Source organism: Perca fluviatilis, chromosome 10 (genome assembly GCF_010015445.1).
Source record: "Perca fluviatilis chromosome 10, GENO_Pfluv_1.0, whole genome shotgun sequence".
Classification (NCBI taxonomy): Eukaryota; Metazoa; Chordata; class Actinopteri; order Perciformes; family Percidae; genus Perca; species Perca fluviatilis.
The window spans coordinates 20,488,668-20,515,137 of NC_053121.1; the positions used below are offsets into that span (position 1 = coordinate 20,488,668).

The 26,470-nt window shown below is 41.0% G+C and overlaps 2 protein-coding genes and 1 pseudogene across 28 annotated transcripts in view; all 3 read left to right on the plus strand.

The window, feature by feature from the left end:
* The window catches only part of LOC120567191 (protocadherin gamma-A11-like), a 270,004-nt gene that overhangs the window by 204,059 nt on the left and 39,475 nt on the right, over positions 1 to 26,470 (plus strand). For 2 of the 27 annotated variants that reach the window (XM_039814086.1, XM_039814099.1), the window contains exon 1: positions 211 to 2,725. The exons of 20 other annotated variants lie outside the window; for them this stretch is intronic. In XM_039814086.1, coding sequence (XP_039670020.1) covers positions 341 to 2,725 — 2,385 coding nt within the window. In that variant the 5' untranslated portion in view covers positions 211 to 340. Of the gene's footprint in view, positions 1 to 210; positions 2,726 to 3,161; positions 5,741 to 11,771; positions 14,652 to 20,752; positions 21,177 to 26,470 lie in introns of those variants that run through there. 5 more of the 27 variants (XM_039814106.1, XM_039814088.1, XM_039814102.1 and 2 more) reach the window with 5 other exon arrangements.
* Positions 6,076 to 8,814, plus strand: LOC120567227 (annotated as a pseudogene).
* Positions 9,188 to 20,820, plus strand: LOC120567215 (protocadherin beta-16-like). The gene is given in 3 exon segments (XM_039814130.1): positions 9,188 to 10,869; positions 10,872 to 11,731; positions 20,764 to 20,820. Coding segments are annotated over 3 exon segments (2,424 nt in total). The 5' UTR covers positions 9,188 to 9,347; the 3' UTR covers positions 20,806 to 20,820.

Here is a 26,470-nt window from a genome sequence, read left to right on the forward strand (position 1 = left end):
TCGTACGTTATTCTCTCAGCTTTTCTAACTCTCTCCTGTCACAACACATTTTCTGCAGTTTTGCTTTCTGAACTGAATGGGCCGCTGTTGCCTAGTCTGTTGCAGTCGTAGTATATTTACAGCAGTACCGCCTCTTCATTTCGATGTATTACAGAGAATGGGCACTCGCAGATTGCATTGTCTTCGGTAGAGGAGCCGATGTACACAACGAGGCACAACTATCATTCATTCGCTTGGAATTTGAGGATTGTTTTGGTTCATATTTTACTTGAATGCTTGTCCATCTTTCTGACGGATTTTACAAGACTGCTGTTTCTGTTTGCCGAGACAATTTCAAACAATGAGACGGCAAGTACTGGTGTTCATTTCGATCCTCTCTTTCTGTTCAGTCTTCGGCCAAGTCAGTTACTCTATTTCGGAGGAAATGGCGAAAGGCTCTTTGGTTGGTAATATAGCTCTGGATTTAGGTTTAGACGTTAAACGGCTGAGGTTGGGTAACGCTCGTGTTTACTCTGGTGATAGCAGAGAATACATCGAGCTGAACAGCGAAAGAGGAGTCCTCCTTATTAAAGAGAGAATAGACAGAGAGGCGTTGTGCGGTGATACGACTCCGTGTGCTGTGCATTTTCAGATTGTGTTAGAGAATCCTATGGAATTTTACAGCGTAACGGTTGAAATTACAGATATTAACGACAATGCACCAACCTTTGAAAAAAGCGAAATTAAATTCATAATTAGCGAGTCGGCAGTTGTTGGGTCCAAATATGATTTAGACAGAGCAGTTGATTTGGATGTAGGTATAAACAGTCTTCAAAGTTACGTACTTGAGCCAAGTGATATTTTTTTAATTAAACTGCACAACCAAGCCGATGGGACAAAGAATGTTGAGATGGTCTTACAAAAACCTCTGGACAGAGAGAAAAATGAGTTCATTTCTTTGGCGTTGACGGCTTTAGATGGGGGAGAGCCACAGATGTCAGGAACAATGCAGATTCTCATCACAGTGTTAGATGCCAATGACAATGCACCTGTTTTTACACAGCCGATATACAAAGGCACTGTCGCTGAAAATGCTGCAAAAGGCACGATCGTGACCACTGTCAGTGCGTCAGATGCTGATCACGGATTAAATGGTAAAATAACATATTCAATCACCAACACTTTAGATGACGTCAGACATATGTTTGATGTAAATGAGGATAGCGGCGAGGTTAGGTTAACTGGACATTTGGATTATGAAAAGAAACGAACTTTTCAGATAAATGTACGCGCAAGAGATAACGGGGGGCTAACGGATTCTTGTAAAGTGATTGTTGATGTCGTTGATATAAATGACAATGAACCAACGATTAAAATAATGTCTAAATCAGCTATCATATCAGAGAGTGCAAACCTTAACACAGTCGTTACAATGATTAACATCCAAGACCCAGACTCAGGTGAAAATGGTAAAGTACAGTGTTTTATAAATGACAATATTCCTTTCGTTTTGATATCGACATCAAATAATTTCTATAGTTTAGTGACAGATAGTGAATTAGACAGAGAGAGAGCCTCTGAGTATAATATAACTGTGACCTGCTCTGATGAGGGAGTGCCCTCCCTCTCCAGCAGCGTCACTCTCACCTTACAGATCTCTGATGTGAATGATAACGCGCCTGTCTTTGAGAGGAGCTCATATGAGGCCTACATTGTAGAAAACAACACACCAGGTCTCTCTATATTCACAGTGAAAGCCAGAGACGCTGACTGGAACCAGAATGCCCGTGTTTCTTACATACTGGAGGACTCCTCTGTTAACGGAGTGCCAGTCTCCTCATATGTGTCCGTTAGTGCTGATAGTGGAGTCATCCATGCAGTGCGCTCTTTTGACTACGAGCAGATCAAAGACTTCCACTTCCGCGTCAAAGCGCAGGATGGAGGCTCTCCTCCACTCAGTAGCAATGTGACTGTGAAAATACTGATCCAGGACCAGAACGACAACCCTCCTCAGGTTCTGTACCCAGTCCAGACTGGTGGCTCTCTGGTGGCTGAAATGGTGCCTCGTTCAGCAGATGTGGGCTATCTGGTCACTAAAGTCGTGGCTGTTGATGTGGACTCTGGACAGAATGCCTGGCTCTCCTATAAACTGCAGAAAGCCACAGACAGGGCGCTGTTTGAAGTGGGCTTACAGAATGGAGAAATAAGAACTATCCGCCAAGTTACTGATAAAGATGCTGTGAAACAAAGACTGACTGTTATAGTGGAGGACAACGGACAGCCCTCTCGTTCAGCTACAGTCATTGTTAACGTGGCGGTGGCGGACAGCTTCCCTGAAGTGCTGTCTGAGTTCACTGACTTTACACACGACAAGGAGTACAATGACAACCTGACTTTTTACTTAGTGTTGGCTTTGGCTGTAGTTTCCTTCCTCTTCATCACGTGTTTAGTGGTTATTATATCAGTGAAAATCTACAGATGGAGACAGTCTCGCATCATGTATCACTCCAATCTCCCTGTGATTCCATATTATCCACCACGTTACTCAGACACTTTGGGGACAGGGACTCTCCAACACGTGTACAATTACGAGGTGTGCAGGACGACTGACTCCAGAAAGAGTGACTGTAAGTTCGGCAGAGCTGGTAGTCAGAACGTGCTGATAATGGACCCCAGTTCTACAGGGACGATGCAGCGGATACAGAGTGAAAAGAGCATCCTGGATGAACCAGATTCTCCTCTAGAGGTTAGAATGTTACAATTATGATATCTTTACTTTAATTTATTTTTACTTTTCAGTGATGTCGTTTACAGGACATAACGTTTCAGTACCTTGGACAGCAAAATAACAGTATGTCTTATTTTTCTCTCGCTTTACATTCACCCTTTACCTAAAAGTTTTTCTCCTTTGTTCACACTGTAGATTATTTCCTTTATTTTGGGCCAATAATTGTTATTCATTCGGGGTAAATACTGTACAGTTTAGCATCAATTTGCCAATTAAACCGTACAAATAGTATTTTCTGAGTGCCGATTTATACAGCAGCCATAGAGGTAACAGGCAACATGTTTTTCTTTAACTCGTGTAATTTCGACTTGTGAACTCAGTGGGCCGCTGTTGACCAGCGTCTTAGCGTTTAAATTTATATTTATATACTAGGACATCCCTTGTCCTCTCACAAGCGAGAAGGACTCCAAAGCATAACGTACAGTCGGCGGTAGATGAACCACCATGCACGGAATATCAAGTTGGAATAATATCATATTCAATCGTTGATCAAACAGATCCTTCTGGATTATTTTTTTTAATTTGCGGTATCTGAATGCAAAAGAGAGGAGAACACGTTAGTTTGATTCGACGGATGAGCCTGGCAGAACAATGAGCCGGCAAGTACTGTTGTTTTTCTCGGTCCTGTGTCTCAGTTCAGTGCTCGGCCAGGTCAGCTACTCCATTCCCGAGGAAATGGCCAAAGGCTCCTTCGTCGGCAACATAGCTCAGGATCTAGGTTTAGATGTTAAACGACTACAAGCGGGTAAAGCTCGCATCCACACAGGAGACAGTGCAGAATACATCCAGCTTAACAAGGAAAAAGGGCTCCTCATTATCAAGGAGAGAATAGACCGCGAAGCCCTCTGTGGTCAGACAACGCCTTGCGCTTTGCATTTCCAAATTGCCTTAGAAAACCCAATAGAAATATTCCCGATTACTGTCGAAATCACAGATATTAATGACAATGCTCCCGTATTTGAAAAGGAGGAGAGAAGGTTTGAAATAAGCGAGTCAGCGGTCATCGGCTCTAAGTTCATGCTAGAGAAAGCAATAGATCCTGATATAGAACGGAATGGTCTTCAGAGCTATACACTAAAGCCCAGTGATCATTTTATGCTTAAATTGCATAGTCAGTCTGATGGCGGTAAAAAGGTCGAAATGATTTTACAGAAACCTCTGGATAGAGAGAAACAGGAGTTTGCATCATTACTGTTAACGGCTATAGATGGAGGAGAACCGCAGAGGTCTGGGACTATGCAGATTCATATTACTGTATTAGACGCTAATGATAACGCTCCTGTTTTTACACAAAACATTTACAAAGCAAATGTAAAAGAAAACTCAATCACAGGAACACTCATCACAAAACTGAGTGCCTCCGATGTAGACAAAGGCTCCAATGGAGAGGTTAGCTACGTTATTGGAAATAGCATGAGCAGCATTTCCAAATTATTCCTCGTTACTGAAGACGGCCATCTTATATTAAATGGGCCTATTGATTATGAAAAAGCCAAAAAGTATGAGATTGATATAGAGGCAGTTGACCGAGGTGGTTTATCTGATTCAAGCAAAGTGGTTATTGATGTAGGTGACATTAATGACAATAGTCCGATTATTAATATGATTTCATCATCAAATTCAATAGGAGAAGATTCTCGTCCCAACACTGTGGTAGCTGCAATGAGTGTACATGATCCTGATTCTGAAGAAAACGGCAAGGTCCGATGTTTAATTGATAAATATATACCATTTATAATTACACCTACATCCACTAATTTCTACAGCATCGTGACATACAGTGATTTAGACAGAGAGAGAGCCTCTGAGTATAATATAACTGTGACCTGCTCTGATGAGGGAGTGCCCTCCCTCTCCAGCAGCGTCACTCTCACCTTACAGATCTCTGATGTGAATGATAACGCGCCTGTTTTTGAGAGGAGCTCATATGAGGCCTACATTGTAGAAAACAACACACCAGGTCTCTCTATATTCACAGTGAAAGCCAGAGACGCTGACTGGAACCAGAATGCCCGTGTTTCTTACATACTGGAGGACTCCTCTGTTAACGGAGTGCCAGTCTCCTCATATGTGTCCGTTAGTGCTGATAGTGGAGTCATCCATGCAGTGCGCTCTTTTGACTACGAGCAGATCAAAGACTTCCACTTCCGCGTCAAAGCGCAGGATGGAGGCTCTCCTCCACTCAGTAGCAATGTGACTGTGAAAATACTGATCCAGGACCAGAACGACAACCCTCCTCAGGTTCTGTACCCAGTCCAGACTGGTGGCTCTCTGGTGGCTGAAATGGTGCCTCGTTCAGCAGATGTGGGCTATCTGGTCACTAAAGTGGTGGCTGTTGATGTGGACTCTGGACAGAATGCCTGGCTCTCCTATAAACTGCAGAAAGCCACAGACAGGGCGCTGTTTGAAGTGGGCTTACAGAATGGAGAAATAAGAACTATCCGCCAAGTCACTGACAAAGATGCTGTGAAACAAAGACTGACTGTTATAGTGGAGGACAACGGGCAGCCCTCTCGTTCAGCTACAGTCATTGTTAACGTGGCGGTGGCGGACAGCTTCCCTGAAGTGCTGTCTGAGTTCACTGACTTTACACACGACAAGGAGTACAATGACAACCTGACTTTTTACTTAGTGTTGGCTTTGGCTGTAGTTTCCTTCCTCTTCATCACGTGTTTAGTGGTTATTATATCAGTGAAAATCTACAGATGGAGACAGTCTCGCATCCTTTATCACTCCAATCTCCCTGTGATTCCATATTATCCACCACGTTACTCAGACACTTTGGGGACAGGGACTCTCCAACACGTGTACAATTACGAGGTGTGCAGGACGACTGACTCCAGAAAGAGTGACTTTAAGTTCGGCAGAGCTGGTAGTCAGAACGTGCTGATAATGGACCCCAGTTCTACAGGGACGATGCAGCGGATACAGAGTGAAAAGAGCATCCTGGATGAACCAGACTCACCTCTAGAGGTTAGAAAGGTGTTAATTTATTTATTTATTTATTACTTATCACTACCAAACGCTTTATTTAAGTGCACCGGCATTTTGGTGAATTCGTTTGGTCTTTTCTTTTTCAGCACCATGGAGAGCAACATGGAGCATTTATACGTGTGTAATTTAGTATGACAGAAAATAGTAAATGTTCTCCCCCATACTTTGCATGTTTTTGAGACTTTTAAATATTGTTTAAACATTTAGATTGTATTATAATGTAGACACTTCATTAATTAGGAAAAGGATATACTATTACAATTTAATTCCACCTTTGTACGTTATTGTATAACCTTTTCTAGCTCTCTCTTGTCACAACATATTTTCTGCAGTTTTGCTTTCTGAACTGAATGGGCCGCTGTTGCCTAGTCTGTTGCAGTCGTAGTATATTTACAGCAGTACCGCCTCTTCATTTCGATGTATTAGAGAGAATGGGCACTCGCAGATCGCATTGTCTTCGGTAGAGGAGTCGATATTCACAACGAGGCACAACTATCATTCATTCGCTTGGAATTTGAGGATTGTTTTGGTTCATATTTTACTTGAATGCTTGTCCATCTTTCTGACGGATTTTACAAGACTGCTCTTTCTGTTTGCCGAGATAATTTCAAACAATGAGACGGCAAGTACTGGTGTTCATTTCGATCCTCTCTCTTAGTTCAGTCTTCGGCCAAGTCAGTTACTCTATTCCGGAGGAAATGGCGAAAGGCTCTTTGGTTGGTAATATAGCTCTGGATTTAGGTTTAGACGTTAAACGGCTGAGGTTGGGTAACGCTCGTGTTTACTCTGGTGATAGCAGAGAATACATCGAGCTGAACAGCGAAAGAGGAGTCCTCCTTATTAAAGAGAGAATAGACAGAGAGGCGTTGTGCGGTGATACGACTCCGTGTGCTGTGCATTTTCAGATTGTGTTAGAGAATCCTATGGAATTTTACAGCGTAACGGTTGAAATTACAGATATTAACGACAATGCACCAACCTTTGAAAAAAGCGAAATTAAATTCATAATTAGCGAGTCGGCAGTTGTTGGGTCCAAATTTGTTTTAGAAAGAGCAGTTGATTTAGATGTAGGTATAAACAGTCTCCAAAGTTACGTACTTGAGCCAAGTGATAATTTTTTACTTAAACTGCACAACCAAGCCGATGGGACAAAGAATGTTGAGATGGTCTTACAAAAACCTCTGGACAGAGAGAAAAATGAGTTCATTTCTTTGGCGTTGACGGCTTTAGATGGGGGAGAGCCACAGATGTCAGGAACAATGCAGATTCTCATCACAGTGTTAGATGTCAATGACAATGCACCTGTTTTTACACAGCCGATATACAAAGGCACTGTCGCTGAAAATGCTGCAAAAGGCACGATCGTGACCACTGTCAGTGCGTCAGATGCTGATCACGGATTAAATGGTAAAATAACATATTCAATCACCAACACTTTAGATGACGTCAGACATATGTTTGATGTAAATGAGGATAGCGGCGAGGTTAGGTTAATTGGACATTTGGATTATGAAAAGAAACGAACTTTTCAGATAAATGTACGCGCAATAGATAACGGGGGGCTAACGGATTCTTGTAAAGTGATTGTTGATGTCGTTGATATAAATGACAATGAACCAACGATTAAAATAATGTCTAAATCAGCTATCATATCAGAGAGTGCAAACCTTAACACAGTCGTTACAATGATTAACATCCAAGACCCAGACTCAGGTGAAAATGGTAAAGTACAGTGTTTTATAAATGACAATATTCCTTTCGTTTTGATATCGACATCAAATAATTTCTATAGTTTAGTGACAGATAGTGAATTAGACAGAGAGAGAGCCTCTGAGTATAATATAACTGTTACCTGCTCTGATGAGGGAGTGCCCTCCCTCTCCAGCAGCGTCACTCTCACCTTACAGATCTCTGATGTGAATGATAACGCGCCTGTCTTTGAGAGGAGCTCATATGAGGCCTACATTGTAGAAAACAACACACCAGGTCTCTCTATATTCACAGTGAAAGCCAGAGACGCTGACTGGAACCAGAATGCCCGTGTTTCTTACATACTGGAGGACTCCTCTGTTAACGGAGTACCAGTCTCTTCATATGTGTCCGTTAGTGCTGATAGTGGAGTCATCCATACAGTGCGCTCTTTTGACTACGAGCAGATCAAAGACTTCTACTTCCGCGTCAAAGCGCAGGATGGAGGCTCTCCTCCACTTAGTAGCAATGTGACTGTGAAAATACTGATCCAGGACCAGAACGACAACCCTCCTCAGGTTCTGTACCCAGTCCAGACTGGTGGCTCTCTGGTGGCTGAAATGGTGCCTCGTTCAGCAGATGTGGGCTATCTGGTCACTAAAGTGGTGGCTGTTGATGTGGACTCTGGACAGAATGCCTGGCTCTCCTATAAACTGCAGAAAGCCACAGACAGGGCGCTGTTTGAAGTGGGCTTACAGAATGGAGAAATAAGAACTATCCGCCAAGTCACTGATAAAGATGCTGTGAAACAAAGACTGACTGTTATAGTGGAGGACAACGGGCAGCCCTCTCGTTCAGCTACAGTCATTGTTAACGTGGCGGTGACGGACAACTTCCGCAAGTGCTGTCTGAGTTCACTGACTTTACACACGACAAGGAGTACAATGACAACCTGACTTTTACTTAGGTGTTGGCTTTGGCTGTAGTTTCCTTCCTCTTCATCGCGTGTTTAGTGGTTATTATATCAGTGAAAATCTACAGATGGAGACAGTCTCGCATCCTGTATCACTCCAATCTCCCTGTGATTCCATATTATCCACCACGTTACTCAGACACTTTGGGGACAGGGACTCTCCAACACGTGTACAATTACGAGGTGTGCAGGACGACTGACTCCAGAAAGAGTGACTGTAAGTTCGGCAGAGCTGGAAGTCAGAACGTGCTGATAATGGACCCCAGTTCTACAGGGACGATGCAGCGGATACAGAGTGAAAAGAGCATCCTGGATGAACCAGACTCTCCTCTAGAGGTTAGAATATGCTAGCTATCAATTCCTTCGTTGAAGTCACGCCTGAAACCATTTCCTTTTATTTTCAGCACCTTGGAGAACAACATGATTACGTTTGCTTTTTAAAATCATGTATTTTTTAAGTTTATAATTTCTCGTGTCTCGTTAAATTGCTATTATATTTTCACACAATCTATTTTTTTCAGACATTTGCATCTCATGTTTCTCCTTTAGGCGCCATTTTATTTATCAAGTAGCCCACTCACAGAAGACGGGTTTTTCTTTGCTTTTTTTGATTATTTACCAGCACATATTAATTGTATTTACACATTTCTCATGCAATTTACTTCATGAACTCAGAGTGCCGCTGTTGGCCAGTCTGTATTAGATTTAGCGCAGACTCATTGTACCTCCCACCATGTGTTTATTGTAGAGAAAGAATGAGACAGAGGCAAAGCACACCGTCTGGACTTTACCGGAGATACAGGAAAGGAAATATTTTTTTCATCTTGGGAATATGCTTTAAAAACCTTCGTTGACTGAAAAAATCGGAGGGCAAAAATCTAAAAGCCATACTAGGTTTACACTGGAATAACGTCGGGCTGAACAATGAAAGGGCAAGTACTGTTGTTTTTCTCGGTCCTCTCTCTCAGCTTGGTGCTCGGGCAGGTCAGCTACTCCATTCCCGAGGAAATGCCAAAAGGTTCTCTAGTAGGAAACATGGCAAGGGATTTTGGCTTGGATGTTAAAAGACTAAAGTCGGGTAAAGCTCGCATTTTTACTCGAGACAGTGACGAATATATTGAGCTGAATAACGAAAGAGGAGTCCTCCTCATCAAGCATAGGATAGACAGAGAGTCGCTCTGTGGACAAACGACGCCTTGTGCATTGCATTTTCAGATTATATTAGAGAATCCGATGGAATTTTATAGTGTAACTATTGAGATCACAGATGTTAATGATAACCCTCCATCCTTCGACAAGAACGACGTCAAATTTAAAATTAGTGAATCCGCTGTTAGCGGGGCTAAATTCATATTAGACCGGGCAGTTGATCCTGATGTAGGCTTAAATGGATTGCAAACATATAAACTTGATCCGACAGACAATTTTGTTGTTAAATTACATGATCAAGCAGATGGGACGAAAAACGTAGAAATGGTTTTAGAGAAACCTCTTGACAGAGAAAAAAAGGAACACCTGTCTTTAGTTCTGACGGCAGTTGATGGAGGAGAGCCGCAGATGACAGGAACAATGCAAATTCTAATCACCGTTTTAGACGTGAACGACAATGCTCCTGTTTTTACACAGCCTCTTTATAAAGCCTCTATAAAAGAAAATGAACCAGTAGGGACAGTTGTAGTGACAGTTACTGCGACAGATGCAGATCACGGATCTAATGGAAGAATAATTTATTCAATTTCGAGTATGTTAGATCATGCCCGTGGGTTATTTGAAGTAAATGATCAAAGTGGCGAAATCCGGCTGAAAGGAAATGTTGACTATGAAAAAGCTCGAACATTTCAGATAAACATCCGTGCAAGTGATGATGGAGGACTAGTTGACTCCTGTAAAGTGATAATCGACGTCATTGACATGAATGACAATAAACCCGATATCCATATAATGTCAAAATCAAACGTAATATCAGAAGATGCCAAACCTGGTACTGTTGTGACAATGATAAACATTGAGGACGCAGACTCAGGTGAAAATGGCAAGGTCCAATGCAGTATAAATAATAATATTCCTTTCGTGATGAAGTCTACAACCAATGATTTTTACAGTTTAATTACAGATAGCGGTTTAGACAAGGAGACAGGATCTGAGTATAATATAACTGTGACCTGCTCTGATGAGGGAGTGCCCTCCCTCTCCAGCAGCGTCACTCTCACCTTACAGATCTCTGATGTGAATGATAACGCGCCTGTTTTTGAGAGGAGCTCATATGAGGCCTACATTGTAGAAAACAACACACCAGGTCTCTCTATATTCACAGTGAAAGCCAGAGACGCTGACTGGAACCAGAATGCCCGTGTTTCTTACATACTGGAGGACTCCTCTGTTAACGGAGTGCCAGTCTCCTCATATGTGTCCGTTAGTGCTGATAGTGGAGTCATCCATGCAGTGCGCTCTTTGACTACGAGCAGATCAAAGACTTCCACTTCCGCGTCAAAGCGCAGGATGGAGGCTCTCCTCCACTCAGTAGCAATGTGACTGTGAAAATACTGATCCAGGACCAGAACGACAACCCTCCACAGGTTCTGTACCCAGTCCAGACTGGTGGCTCTCTGGTGGCTGAAATGGTGCCTCGTTCAGCAGATGTGGGCTATCTGGTCACTAAAGTGGTGGCTGTTGATGTGGACTCTGGGCAGAATTCTTGGCTCTCCTATAAACTGCAGAAAGCCACAGACAGGGCGCTGTTTGAAGTGGGCTTACAGAATGGAGAAATAAGAACTATCCGCCAAGTCACTGATAAAGATGCTGTGAAACAAAGACTGACTGTTATAGTGGAGGACAACGGGCAGCCCTCTCGTTCAGCTACAGTCATTGTTAACGTGGCGGTGGCGGACAGCTTCCCTGAAGTGCTGTCTGAGTTCACTGAATTTACACACGACAAGGAGTACAATGACAACCTGACTTTTTACTTAGTGTTGGCTTTGGCTGTAGTTTCCTTCCTCTTCATCACGTGTTTAGTGGTTATTATATCAGTGAAAATCTACAGATGGAGACAGTCTCGCATCCTGTATCACTCCAATCTCCCTGTGATTCCATATTATCCACCACGTTACTCAGACACTTTGGGGACAGGGACTCTCCAACACGTGTACAATTACGAGGTGTGCAGGACGACTGATTCCAGAAAGAGTGACTGTAAGTTCGGCAGAGCTGGTAGTCAGAACGTGCTGATAATGGACCCCAGTTCTACAGGGACGATGCAGCGGATACAGAGTGAAAAGAGCATCCTGGATGAACCAGACTCTCCTCTAGAGGTTAGAATTGGCTAGCTATCAATTCCTTCGTTGAAGTCACTTTCCTCTTACCTTCAGCACCTTGGAGAGCAACATGATCACATATTCAAAACCATTCATTTTTCAAGTTACATTTCCTGTGTCTCTTTAAATGGCTATTATTGTTCAAAATTTGAATCTCATGTTTCACATTTAGGCGCCAGGTTAGAAATCACAGTAAAAGCAAACCACAGCATCTGTCTGTCTGTCTGTCTGTACAAGTAATACGATTTCAATCCATATTCATTATGTAGGTATTTCTGCAGTTTCTTTTCACGTCCCTAAGTGCCGCTGTTGGTTAGTGTGAGGAAAATAAGGCTCCTTTCCTGAGTGAAGTCTTCCCTCGTCTGTCTGATGCGTTATTAAAGCTCTTTAATCGGAACTAGACTGACAAAGCCAGCACTCAGCAATGAGCTCATGATCAAATATTTGGTCGGATTTTTACAGGTGGTTTTGTTTTTGCCATTCGGATTTTGTGAAGTCTCTCGTCATTATGGGTATTCTTTGTCGTGTTTCCGAAAAAAAATTACTTTCATGGTGGCCGCTGCTTCTCTGCATTTGTGTCGCAGAAATGGCTCTCGGACAGGTCCGTTATTCTATACCTGAGGAGATGGCGATGGGCTCGGTTGTCGGGAATATCATTCAGGACCTAGGCTTGGATGTTAAACGACTGAAATCTGGGCGGGCTAGGATATTTACCGAGGACGGCAGTGAGTACATTGGTCTGAATGCAGAAAAAGGAACTTTGGTAGTGGCTAAAAGGATAGACAGAGAAGAATTGTGCAAGCAAGTGTCTCCCTGCTCTCTCCATTTCCAAATTATCCTTGAAAATCCAATGGAGTTGCATCGAATTGATGTAGAGATAACAGATATTAATGATAATGCTCCGTTTTTTTCGAAAAGGGAATACAGTTTCCAGGTTAGTGAATCGGCCTCACCGGGGGCTCGCTATTCACTTGAGAGTGCCAAAGATCCTGATGTAGCACATAACGCCATTCAAACATACAAACTCAACCCTACAGATCATTTCAAATTAAATGCTGTTTCTCGCCCTGATGGCACAAAATATATTGAAATGGTCCTTCACACGTCACTTGACAGAGAAAAACAAGAAGAGCATAAATTAACTTTGACAGCATTTGACGGTGGTAATCCTCAAAAATCCGGTTCTGTCAAAATAAATGTCGTGGTTTTGGATGCAAATGACAATTCACCAGTATTCAGTCAGTCTGTTTACAGAGTAACCGTTCCTGAGAACGCTTCTAGGGGCACTGTTATTTTAAGAGTCAGTGCCACTGATAACGATAAAGGAGCAAACGAAGAGGTAGCGTATTCGTTCTCCCACCATACCGATGGTGCATCATCTCACTTTAATATGGATCCTCATACCGGGGAAATGACAGTAATTGACGTGTTAGATTATGAAAAAGCGAAATATTATGAAATAGATATTGAAGCTACAGACAAAGGAGGGTTGGCCGACACAAGCAAGGTGCTAATTGAGGTGAGCGACCTAAATGACAATGCCCCTGTCATAAGCATAATTTCTCTTTCCAATCCCATACCAGAAGATTCGGCTCCAGATACTGTTATAGCAATGCTCAATATAAAAGACTTGGACTCAGATAAAAACGGCCAAGTTAAGTGTTTTATTAGCGAAGAGTTACCTTTCAAAATCAAGTCATCATCGACAAATTTTTATAGCCTGATGTCTGACGACGTTTTGGACCGTGAAACGGTGCCAGAATATAATATAACAATAACAGCAATGGACCAGGGTTCCCCGCCTTATTCCACAAACAAGACTATTCATTTAAGAATATCCGACGTAAATGACAACGCCCCAGTGTTCCCACAACCATTTAGCACCGCTTTCATCATTGAAAATAATTCACCTGGCATGTCACTCATCTCTGTCAAAGCCAGTGACAAAGACTCTGGGAACAATGCGCGCATTTCCTACTTCATTGAAGATAGCCAATTGAATGGGATGTCAGCCTCCGCTTATTTCTCAGTAAATGCAGAGAGTGGAGAGATACTTGCTGTGCGTTCCTTCGACTATGAGCAAACAAAAGAGTTCCATATTCGCGTCAAAGCGCAGGATGGAGGCTCTCCTCCACTCAGTAGCAATGTAACTGTGAAAATACTGATCCAGGATCAGAACGACAACCCTCCACAGGTTCTGTACCCAGTCCAGACTGGTGGCTCTCTGGTGGCTGAAATGGTGCCTCGTTCAGCAGATGTGGGCTATCTGGTCACTAAAGTGGTGGCTGTTGATGTGGACTCTGGGCAGAATTCCTGGCTCTCCTATAAACTGCAGAAAGCCACAGACAGGGCGCTGTTTGAAGTGGGCTTACAGAATGGAGAAATAAGAACTATCCGCCAAGTCACTGATAAAGATGCTGTGAAACAAAGACTGACTGTTATAGTGGAGGACAACGGGCAGCCCTCTCGTTCAGCTACAGTCATTGTTAACGTGGCGGTGGCGGACAGCTTCCCTGAAGTGCTGTCTGAGTTCACTGACTTTACACACGACAAGGAGTACAATGACAACCTGACTTTTTACTTAGTGTTGGCTTTGGCTGTAGTTTCCTTCCTCTTCATCACGTGTTTAGTGGTTATTATATCAGTGAAAATCTACAGGTGGAGACGAGAGCGCGTGTTTTACAAATCCAGTGGAAATCTCCCTGTTATTCCGTATTACCCGCCCCTTTACGCAGACGTAGGAGGTACCGGTACGTTGAAGCAGGCGTTCAGTTACGAGGTGTACGGAACTACTGACTCCCGTAAGAGTGATATCACGTGCTCTCGACCCTTCAGTCAGAGCACTCTGAGTGTTGACCATAGTGCTACCAGGACAGTGCCAAGGCATAAAACAGAGTCAGATAATATACTCACAGAGGTGAGATCAACCTTTTACTTGTTCCCTTAAAATCCTTGTTCATTGTTATTTTTGTTTGTTTTGCATTTCTGTTTTCTTCAGTTCAGTTTAGCTACTGCCCACTGTACACACTATTTGGATAGTTCTGTTACTGTACCTACTGTAGTACTCACTGAAAGGTCGACTCAGTTTCAGACTTTTCTAATTGTGCCAAAACAACAATTTAGCATCTCACATTTGATCTCATGACTGTATTTAACATTATATACTGATACATTTGGGTACAAGAATAAAAGATTCATACTACTAGTATATTGAACATATATATATATATATATATATTTATTTATTTTTCTTGTCACTGTTTAGGCAAGTGCCAACATTGGATATTTTATTGTGCCCCCTGCCATGCACCTTACCTTTCTACTGACCAAACACACAGCAATTTAAATTTAAGTTACTCCATAAAACGGGGAATATCACTATAATATCTAAGTCTGGTGTTCCCATTTTTGTGTTTCACTGTTGTTGACTCTCTAGCATGCTTCAGACAAAAGCTACACCTGTATCTACATGTGTGGGTTCATATGTTGTGTGTAAGGTACACTATGTCAGATAATTGACATTACATACATACATCCTTCATGATGTATTAATAATTCCATTATTTGATATTCATATTAATTAATGTATTTATAGTATTGGCAGTGATATGTATTGCACTGATGTGCAGACAAATCAAGTAAAAATATGATTAGTTATATACTGTATGTGTAAGAGGGCAATACAGAAGAAAGAGATTCTAGGCTTCATTCCTGCTAAAGCGTTGCTAGATTGTCCCCACATAGAAACATACAACCACGCAGTGTACTACTTTTTCAGCGACCTAGTTCCCTTCATAACATGGTGCAGCCATTGGCATAGGCTACATACAGAGAAAAGGACCAGGGATGAATGCAGGCAAACTATAATAAAGGGGGGTAATGCAGATCAGTAAAATAAATAAAAATCCAAAGAGCAACGCAATAATATTGATTAAGAGAAAATGTGGTATAAGGGAAGAGGGAACGGTCATACTGGTGCTTGGAAGATTGAGAATGAGGGAGCAATGCAGTGTGATGGAGAGGAAGAGAGAGGCAGCGGGGGAGGGGAAGAGGCACGTGGTAACCGGCACAGTCTTCACCATCCCTGTGCAGCATTCATGTTAGTGATCTGATCACGCAAGTTTTGATGCTGAAACCCTGTTGCTGAGGTAATGGCAGGGGAAATCTTATGTGTGTATATTACATACATGAACTGCATGTAAGACACAGGAACAGAGTAGATATTTCTTGATAAAATATAAAGGAATGGAAGACTAGAGAGAGAGAGAGAGAGAGAGAGAGTTCTACATTGTTATATAACAAGTGACAAGGGGATGGGAGAAATCAGGACAGAGGCTGAATGTGTTTGAACTGAAACACTGAATGGCAAAAGGAAACTGACCTAGCATGTATTCATATTCAGCTGTCCGCAAACTGTAAAATAAGGATTTTGATGAACATTATATAGACTGCTATTAAGAGTTAAACAGTGACTGACTAAATGTCCTACCTCCTCTATGAGTGTCCACCTGTGAGGGTTTACATGATATGCTAAATATAAAAGCTCTATGTTGTGTTTTAAAAGTGATGGTGTGGTGGACTGGGCACAAATAACCCTGTTATTATAATGATACCTGTGTTGAGGGAAATAAATTGATATGTTATCTTGTAGATTTAGTGAAAATAACACTTGTCTTTAGATAAAAGGACACATAAAGCTTCAAGATCAAGCTTGATGTATGAGTGATAAGTAAATGCTTGTATAATGTGGTTGTGGTCTGTCTGCAGTTATGTTTGCTCAGTTTTCTCCAGTATCAGAGGAAGTATTAGATCAACTAGTGTTCCTGGTGTGATTGCTCTGGGTGGTTTATGTGTTTGCAGGATGTTCAGGGTGTGTGCATGTGAAATTAAAAGTTGACAAACTACGAGGCAGAAACCTAGGTTAATTGTGTTAACCCCCATATCTGCTGGAAGCAGTATGTAATCATTATTAGCCCACATCTGTGTCTGCTTTACCTGTTTCAACTGTGTTTAAATCTGTATGTCTCATTTTCTCAGGTTTGTTATGGGAGGTTTTTACTGAGTACCATAAATTCTTTTGGCCAGTGTCTCCATAGGGGTCAAAGCTCACAGAAACATATTTTTAAGCAGCTAAATGGTTCAGTCTGTTTTATATATATTCAGCATGTTGTTGTTTTATCATTCATTTTGGATCTTACACAAAGCTCCAAACATCAGTTTGATAAACTTGTAACTGAACATAAAACTATACTCATGTGCAGAAGCTCCTGGTTCCCACCGGCCCAAGCTCTTGTTTAAGTGTCCCGCCTTCGTAGCCAAGCTGTCTGGTGACCAGCTGTGTTCCCATGTGTATGCCGGTGGGGCTCATCCACACACTGTGCACCATGTGTGTTTGGGGATGTGGTTAATGTTTGTACTATAACCCCTCATTGTATTTTTGTTTACAATATACCCCAGATATCTGACATATCAGGTACCCTAGGATATGACTAAATTCCCACAAAGCAGACTACACCTTATTACACTGATGATATCAACAGAAAGCATTTATAATAATAATAATAATAATAATGCCTTATACTTTATTAATCCCACAATGGAAATTACAATGTTTTCACTCTGTTGTTAGAATACACATTATACACAAATCAAGTAAAAATATGATTAGTTATATACTGTATGTGTAAGAGGGCAATACAGAAGAAAGAGATTCTAGGCTTCATTCCTGCTAAAGCGTTGCTAGATTGTCCCCACATAGAAACATACAACCACGCAGTGTACTACTTTTTCAGCGACCTAGTTCCCTTCATAACATGGTGCAGCCATTGGCATAGGCTACATACAAAGAAAAGGACCAGGGATGAATGCAGGCAAACTATAATAAAGGGGGGTAATGCAGATCAGTAAAATAAATAAAAATCTAAAGAGCAACGCAATAATATTGATTAAGAGAAAATGTGGTATAAGGGAAGAGGGAACGGTCATACTGGTGCTTGGAAGATTGAGAATGAGGGAGCAATGCAGTCCACAGTACACAGGCCTGAAAGACACACACATGCTCAGTACCTATACATGCACTAATGGAGAAATGTCAGAGTGAGGGGGATGCAGCTGTCGATGGATAGGCGCCCCGAGAAGTTGGGGGTTCGGTGCCTTGCTCAAGAGCACCTTTGCATACTTTGGTCCGTTTGGGGACTTGAACCAGCGACCCTCCGGTTCCCAACCCAACTCCCTACAGTTGGGCATAATATGTACATAGCTCCAGTGCATTATACTCTCTCCACATGATGGATGTTGCTACTTGTCCCTCTGGGACTGTTGTTTTGTTGCTTTATACAAAAGGGGTAGAAGTATATTTTCTTTTAGAAAGACATTTTAAAAAGCCTGTACAGGCATTATTAATGAAGAACATATTTTGCGTGTAACAGTTATTGATACATTGTTTGGTCAAACATGTACAGATTGTAATTATATTGAAATCTATGGTGCAGATATTCATTTGGATGTGTTCCTCAGGTGCATTAGATTAATGTCAGGACAAAAACTGATTCATGCTCAGTGTTTATTTGCCAAGAAACTGAAGAGAATGCAAGCAAGTACATGCATACTATAATAATTGTACCTTTCTTTGTATGGAGGCAGGTAAACAAGATGTGTGTGGGCTTGAGAACATACATAAGATGTTGCGTTTGGATTTGTGTTTCATGTCCGATGAGGTGGAAGTGTGGAGTTCTGCACTGGCCACTGTTCAGTAGTCAGTCTTGGTTTCCAACAGTCTTCCTTTTTCATCCTGATCTCATTTTCTGCATCCCTCCCCTCCCCCTCTCCAGCTGCACCACTCTGCTGCAGAGAGAGAAAGAGAAAGGGAGAGGGACATTGCTCAATGTAGGACATTTTGTTCTGTCTATTAAAAGACATTATATGCCATACAGTGTCATTTCATCCCTGTGTAGGTTGCCATGTTCACAACAAGAAGAAATATCTCCTTTGTATAACTTTTCTGACATTTATTAAGAGATTATTTATTACCCAGCAGTCCATGAACATGTTTTGTTTAACAAACATATCATCAAACTGCAAATGTGCGTGTCTGAGCATCATTTCTCTTTCTTTATCCTCCATGTTGTTTTTGTAGCTATTTTTTGCCACCATTGCCAGCTCAAAGGAAGCAGGGTGGGATGCGAACAAGCGAGGTGGGATGTGTTGCCATAGCAACAAGCTGACTCACTGGCAGGGCTGTACCATTTCCCATTGAGCCACAGGGAGTCAACAGCAGATGCAGCCTCTGAGCTGTGATGGCTCCATGCATTTGTTGATACTGGGAGAGCAGGAGACACCCCTTTTTTGGGTAAATAGGTGCAGCATCCCCAGACCTGGGGTGACTGATGATAGAGAAAGGGGAGGGGGAGACGGTTATCATTGCTGCTTTTGATATTTGTTCTGATTGATGCTGCCCAGTTGTTTTGCCTTCCCCAGTTTCAGCAAATCCATTTCCATGATGAGTGTATTGTTCATTATATAGGCTTAGTATAACCAATTTCTTATTAAATCCGTTATTTCTGTTGTATGAAAACAACAGCCTTTTCCCTTTTTTGTTTCCTTGTTGCTTGTTTTACTGGTTGATGTGTTATTTTTGGATGTATATCAGCGACACTGTGATCTTATGTTATTACATAAAATGGGTTCATGTGGACAAACAAAAGGTATATTACAGACAGGGTATCATTTAAACTACAGTACACCAGTCTAATAAAAGCAGTTGCTGCTTTGCTTTGTCTAAGAAGCTTTGCTTTCACAGAGACACTCATACACACATCAGCTGTGGCAAACACAGGGTCACAGAGCAAAGACTCTCATTAATAAGGCATGGATTTGTCTCAGGGCATCGCCTTGAGGCCCCCTGCTGTTGCTATGAGGGTAGTGGCTTTGTGCAGCAGTGCAGTATTTTTGTTGTGATTCATACATTGGTGGTCTTCAGTTCTCTCAGCAATGATTGTGTTAGTGTCTTGGTTTAGGCTTAAGTGGCTGCACTTTACCAAAGTATGCTTATGCTTCTGTTTAAAGGGCAACTTGATTGTTGTACCCAGTTTTTATTGTGTAGTATAATCTAACATACCATAAACTGTGAAAGTGAATGCTGTTAAAAATGATTCACAAAACTATGACTGTATATACAGTATTTGTTGGTAAAGCTGCCACAGTGACCTGTAACTCTGGACTGTGTAGTGTCATTCTCTATCCACTGAGCTAGAGTTACTGCCTCTGTCTTTCTCAACAGTATTATTTATTTTTGTTTCATCATTATCCCTCTTACAAGGACAGCAATACTAAAATGTTTCTCTGAAGCTCCATCCTCTCTCTCTGTCTCTCCCTTACTAACTCATATGCAAACACTCTCACATGCCACTCTGTTCCCTGATTCTTTTGAATGAGTTTGATACTTGACATCCAGCTTGGATCTTTTTCTAAATTTTTCATAATTTAAGGTTATGTCCCATTCCCAGTTCAGTATTGTTTGAACATACAGCTCTAATTGTTATGTTATTATCATAATATATAAAATGAATGTATCATACTTTTGAAAGCTCTCTGTTAAACAATAACCCACAGTGTTCCTAGTTGATATATTTTGTTACGGTATGTGCTTGTGGGCACTCAATTTATCACTATTATACTGACTGAAGGCTGACACAGACAGAGATCAAACAAACATTTTTAAACTTTAATAGTTTATGTGCACACACAGCAGACTGTTTTGTGAACAATCCAATAATGAAATAATTTATTTTCAATTGAAATAAACATACATTACAGACCCTATACATCCCCACATGAATCACAACCCCATTTGTTGTTAGCCACATGGTAAGTATGCTGGTTACTGTACTTCCCAAAGCCAGACTCTGTATGCTGACCACCAGTCTAACTGACATCCTTTCTCTCTTGTTTTTTTCTTTTTCATGTGTCCCCCTTGTTGCCTGGTGCTCTTCCTGTCTCCTCCCTGACTCACCAAATAAGGTAAGAAATAGTTTTCATCTACTGTATATTGTTCACAGCCATCAAACACATAGAGTGGTGCCAACCTTCATGATTCTACAAACAGCACTGATTACTGATACACTGACAACTGCACATCATACTCTAGATCACCAATCCAAACACACACTATAGCAGTAATGTGTTTTATTTGTCCAAGCATTACACATTGGCACTAAATCAGATTAAGGTTAATCTGATTTTCTGCCTGCGACACATCTGTTCACATAGCAAAAACATCTATCATCACTGATGATTCCTCCAGTCAGGCATTGACCATTTGTTGACAACAGATCATGTGTGACAGTGTGAGTGGCTTGTGTGACAGTGTGAGGATTTTAGGTTAATAAGGTGACTTACCCTTACTGCACATATTATGTTGACTATTATGTTGTACAATGGGCAGTGTACAATTTTGTTGGCTAGTGGCAGTCTCTGCATGTAACATGAGCATGTTCATGCAGAGTGATGCAACAGACACAGGTCTGTGTACTTTATGTATGTGTGTATGTATGTATGCACTATGTTGTGTTGAATCCTTTAAACAGCAGATATTGTTTGTTTGTCCAAGACAAATTCCCTTCAGGACAATAACATCTATCTTATCTTATGCTAAAAAATTGACTTGATATGTTTTATGTGACTGGGGTGTTACACTGAATTATCACATGGACATCATTTACAATCTATACTGTAGATAAGTGGACAATTCAATTTCAACACTAGTTTCTGGGTATTAAATGATACATTAAACTTTTAATCTTTAATCTGAGAATATTTTGAATCATCATTTTAGCTCCTTTCTACACATGCTCCACTCACACCCTGTTTTTTAAGGTGGCATAGTGCTTTATATTTGAATAACAAGATGGACACCTCTCCTTACTAACAGGCTTATATGGTTTAAGGAAAGTATTAGCAGGGAAACATAGCTGTTATAAGTAACTCATGCCTGAATTACGTTGCAGTGATTATACTGCCCAGCACTGTATCTTGGATTTTGGCCTGTGTTTTTGTGCTTTGGACCACCATCCACTTTATATAGTTAATCATAAAGCATGGCATTACAGTCATTAAATAAAATGTTGGAGTAAAACGCAAGTTACAGTACAGCAAAATGCAAATTATGTAACACAAACATAGCATGAAAGAGGACATCATAAGCCTAGCTGCAGTATTCTAAAATGTCAGAGAAAAGTGACTCAAACTTAGTCAGGGGAAAATAAATGAAAGACGAGCGAAGTGTTGATTCAACTATATGCTCATTTTTGAGAGTAAGCTGCCCAACTTATTTAAATGTCTAGTCCAAATGTAAAGTACCTATTTTATTGTAATTTGTTCACACTTAGTTGCCAGTTTATAAGGTACACCTACTTAAAACTAATGCAGTCTAATACAACAGTCCTGCAATACATCCTGTCTTTTGTGAAGGTTATAATGTTCAGTTTTATGTTGAAACTGTTTTAGAGAAGTGTTGATTCAACTTTATGATCCTTCATGAGGTTGTAGGTTGTGGTGCTGTTGAATTGTATTGTATTATATAGAGAGGTGTTTCTGTTATTTAGCCTACCCTCACACATTCAACATAAAACTGTATTTTAATTTTCTAAGGATTTATTGCAGGACTGTTGTATTATACTGCTACTATTAGTTTTAGCTAGGTGTACCTAATCAACTGGCAACTGAGTTTATATGTAACTGAGGTAGACAAATACTAGAAAAATACTATTTATTTAATGCAGACCAACACTACGCCACACACTACAGCTTTATAACATACTATACAACCCATTTAACACACAAATGTCCAACTTAGTAGTCTTAACAAAACCTAAACATACTGTATGTTGGGTAGTATTTACAGATGGTCTATTGTATTACAGTGCTTTACACCCAACATGCGTTGCGGTTTTCCTAATCATTGAGTGTCTATCAATTTTATCTATTGTTTATCTGATACAGTATAAGTTACTAACTAACTTTTTGCTTTAACTGTTCATATTGAAAAATGATATGGGGTGGTACTGTGGTTAGCATTGTCACCTCACAACAAGTTCTAATCTATTGGCTAGCTGAGTCCTTTTTTTATGGAGTGTGCATGTCACTCTCTTTCTGTGTGGGTGTAGATGTGCTTGTTCGTTAATGTGTGTTAGCAATGTGATAACCTGGTGATCTGTCCAGTGTGCATGCCGTCCTGTGTGTCTGGTAGGATACACTGTACTGGATATGTGGGTATAGAAAATAGACAAATGGATCGATGGATGGAGATAAAATATCAGTAACCTTTGGTAAAAAGGAAACCGCTTCAGTCTATGCTGAGTGCAGGTCGTCCACTAATCGGAGGATCGGCAGTTCGTCCCAGCTCCTCCAATCCACATGTCGGAAGTGTCTGTGTGCAAGATACTGAACCCAGAAAATTGCTCCTGAAGGCTGTGCCATCGGTGTGAGAATGTGTGTGTCAATGATTAGATTATTAGATGGCATCTTGCATGGCAGCCTCTGTCATCAGTGTATCAATGTGTGTGAATAGGGTAAATGTGACATTTAGTGTAAAGCGCTTTGAGTGGTCAGAAGACAAGAAATGCACTATATAAATGCAAGTCCATTACTATTTACCACCTATGCAACTTCAGCACTTTGTACTGTAGCTCAACACCTGACAGTGAACACATGCAATATGAGGCTTAACCAGAAATTTAAAGTGTGAATGAAAGGTGTGTGCTTCTAAATGTTTACATTGGAATCACACTTTGTTTGTGTTTATTGATGCCTACAGCCCAGGAAATAGCATCCTGGGACTAGTAGCACAATAGCATCAAAATATTCAAGTCTTTATTGGAAAAACTCGGATTTCATAATTGAACTCAACATTTTTTATTTTTTATTTAATTACCTCTGAATGCAGCTTTTCCTCATTGATATTGATAAAATACCAGAAGTATAAATTTAGCATATTAATAGGCCATAATAGGCCGATATATTTTATATGTATTAAAACGTGTTTATTTTAAATGTGGCAATACATTCTTAAGCTAATTATTTTACTTTTGTTTTCATCGTTAATAAATTAATGTCTTGTGTTTGCAGCGGTAACACTTAAATAGGTGTTAGGTGTCTTCAGGCCGATCTACTCTATTTATTTCTGTATTCTGTAAGGAAATGTTTTTCTGGCTGCCTGCTGTCTTCAGTGAGAGTCGGTGAGGCTGACTGCCTCTTCAGCAGCATGCAGCAGCAGTAGTTGGCCGCCTGTGTGGCGCTGTCCACTCTTGTGGTGCTGAAAGCAGCTCAAGCGCTCTCCCTCTCCCTCTCGTTGTCTCTGCCTCTCTGCCTCCGGCCCCCTCCCTTTTCATTTGCTCTACAGACCTCCATACGGGTATTTTACGTTAGCTGCTGAAAGGATTAGTTCTCTGAGGTTTGTGTAGAGCGCTGAAGACGTAATGACGTATGCAGTCTGCATTGGCTTTCTCTGGCCACAGGAAGGCAACGAAGAGCCTTGTCAGCCACAAAGGCATGTGCTTGTATTCAGGTACATAGAGGCAAGAGGATATATGATGGATTAACATAAAGCATTACATCTGTGATCATATAATGATCAGGCATTCAGTTATTTGTAGAGCACTGGACTTAGTCATCTATTATCTACATCGTTTGACAATAATTATTGTGTTGTATAGTTTTTTATATTTAGTCTTCAATTTGTTTATAAACCGTTGTAGGTGATGGGGAGACTGTTTAATTGGTAGTCTAATGATATTTTATATGATAGAGTCACAATAACCAGAATCATCTTTCTATGGATCATACTTTTACGTCACTGTTCTGTAGAACTTACTGATGCCACGATTGGTGGAAATAGGTTTACTCTGTCTACCAATGAAATCCAGAGCTGTACAAAGAGATCTACTCCATTTCACCGAGTAGCTTCTGCGTCGTAACCATTACAATGTTCTGCACAGGAGGGGAGGGATGCATATGCAGACACAAAGCATGACTGTCGAGGACGGATCTAAATGGGATCATATACCTGCTATACTTAATCAGATTAGAAGTTGGGATTTGAGTGAGAAGATATGGGCTTTATGGAACGAGGAATAATGTTAAACAAATTGCCTGTATGGCAGGTGTTTTTGTGGTGGCATCATTTCTTTCTCTTGTGGAGTACAATAGACGGACAGACTCGCTACAGCATCCCGGAGGAACTGAAACAGGGCTCTGTGGTAGGAAATCTAGCCAAAGATTTGGGTTTGGTTGTATCTGAACTGTACAGACGTAAATTGCGGATAACCTCGGAAGCTGGTAAGCAGTATTTTAGTGTAGACTTGGGGAAGGGAGAACTGGTGGTTATTGATAGGATAGATAGGGAAGAAATGTGTGGACAAAGGCCGTCATGTTTGTTGCCTTTAGAACTAGTTATAGATAACCCTCTACAGCTGCATAGAGTCGAAATTGAAATACAGGATACAAACGATAATTCTCCTAGTTTCCTTACTAAAGAGAAAGTGTTGCAAATTGCAGAGCTGGTCAACCCAGGCGCGCGATTTCCTTTAGAAAGTGCACAGGATCCCGATGTCGGCCCTAATTCTGTACGCTCTTATCTGATAAGCAAAAATGAAAATTTCAAATTGACAGTTAAAAACCATAAGGACGGAAGAAAGATCCCTGAACTAGTCCTCGAAAAACCTCTTGATCGAGAAAAGCTGCCTGTACACAATCTTATCCTCACCGCTGTAGATGGTGGAGATCCGGTGCGCTCAGGGACATCTGAAATTACAGTTATAGTACTTGACAACAATGATAATGCGCCGCAATTTGAAAAACAGGTATATGAGGCTAATGTCAGCGAAAATGCAGCACCTGGAACGAAATTACTGCATGTTACAGCTACAGATGCAGACGAAGGACTAAATGGAGAAATCGAATACTACTTCGCAGAGCAAACTACAGATCTGATTTTATCATTATTTGACATTGAACCTTCTACTGGAGCTATTGTTGTGAAAGGTATTTTAGACCATGAAACTGACCCTTTACATAGATTTGACATAACTGCAAAAGACAAAGGCAACCCTAAAATGGATGGGCATTGTGGCGTCGAAATTAAAATAGTTGACGTCAACGATAATGTTCCTGAAATAATAGTGACGTCTTTAACAACACCTGTTCCAGAAGACTCTGCATTTGGAACAGTTATTGCATTGATAAGTGCAAAAGACCCAGACTCCGGTGACAATGGTAAGATTACGTTGAGCGTGTCTTCCAAATCCCCCTTCAAGTTAAATCCTTCTGTCTCTAACCATTACTCATTAGTAACGAATGGGCCACTTGACCGTGAAATAAATAGCCAATATAGTGTAAAGATATGTGCTACTGATTCTGGTAAGCCCACATTATCAAGTGAAAAAATAATACTTCTTGAATTGTTAGATGTAAATGACAACCCACCAGTTTTCTCTCAGCCTTCTTATGTCGTTTATGTAAAAGAGAACCATGCTTCTGGGAAAATGTTGTGCTCAGTGTCAGCAACTGATCCTGATTCGGGTGACAACGCGAAGATCTCCTACTCAATCTTGGACTCTAAAGTGCAGGACGTTTCTGTCTCATCTTATGTTTACATTAACTCAGATAACGGCAGCATCTACAGCATGCACTCGTTTGACTATGAGAAGCTGAAGGTGTTTCAGATTCAGGTTCAGGCAAAGG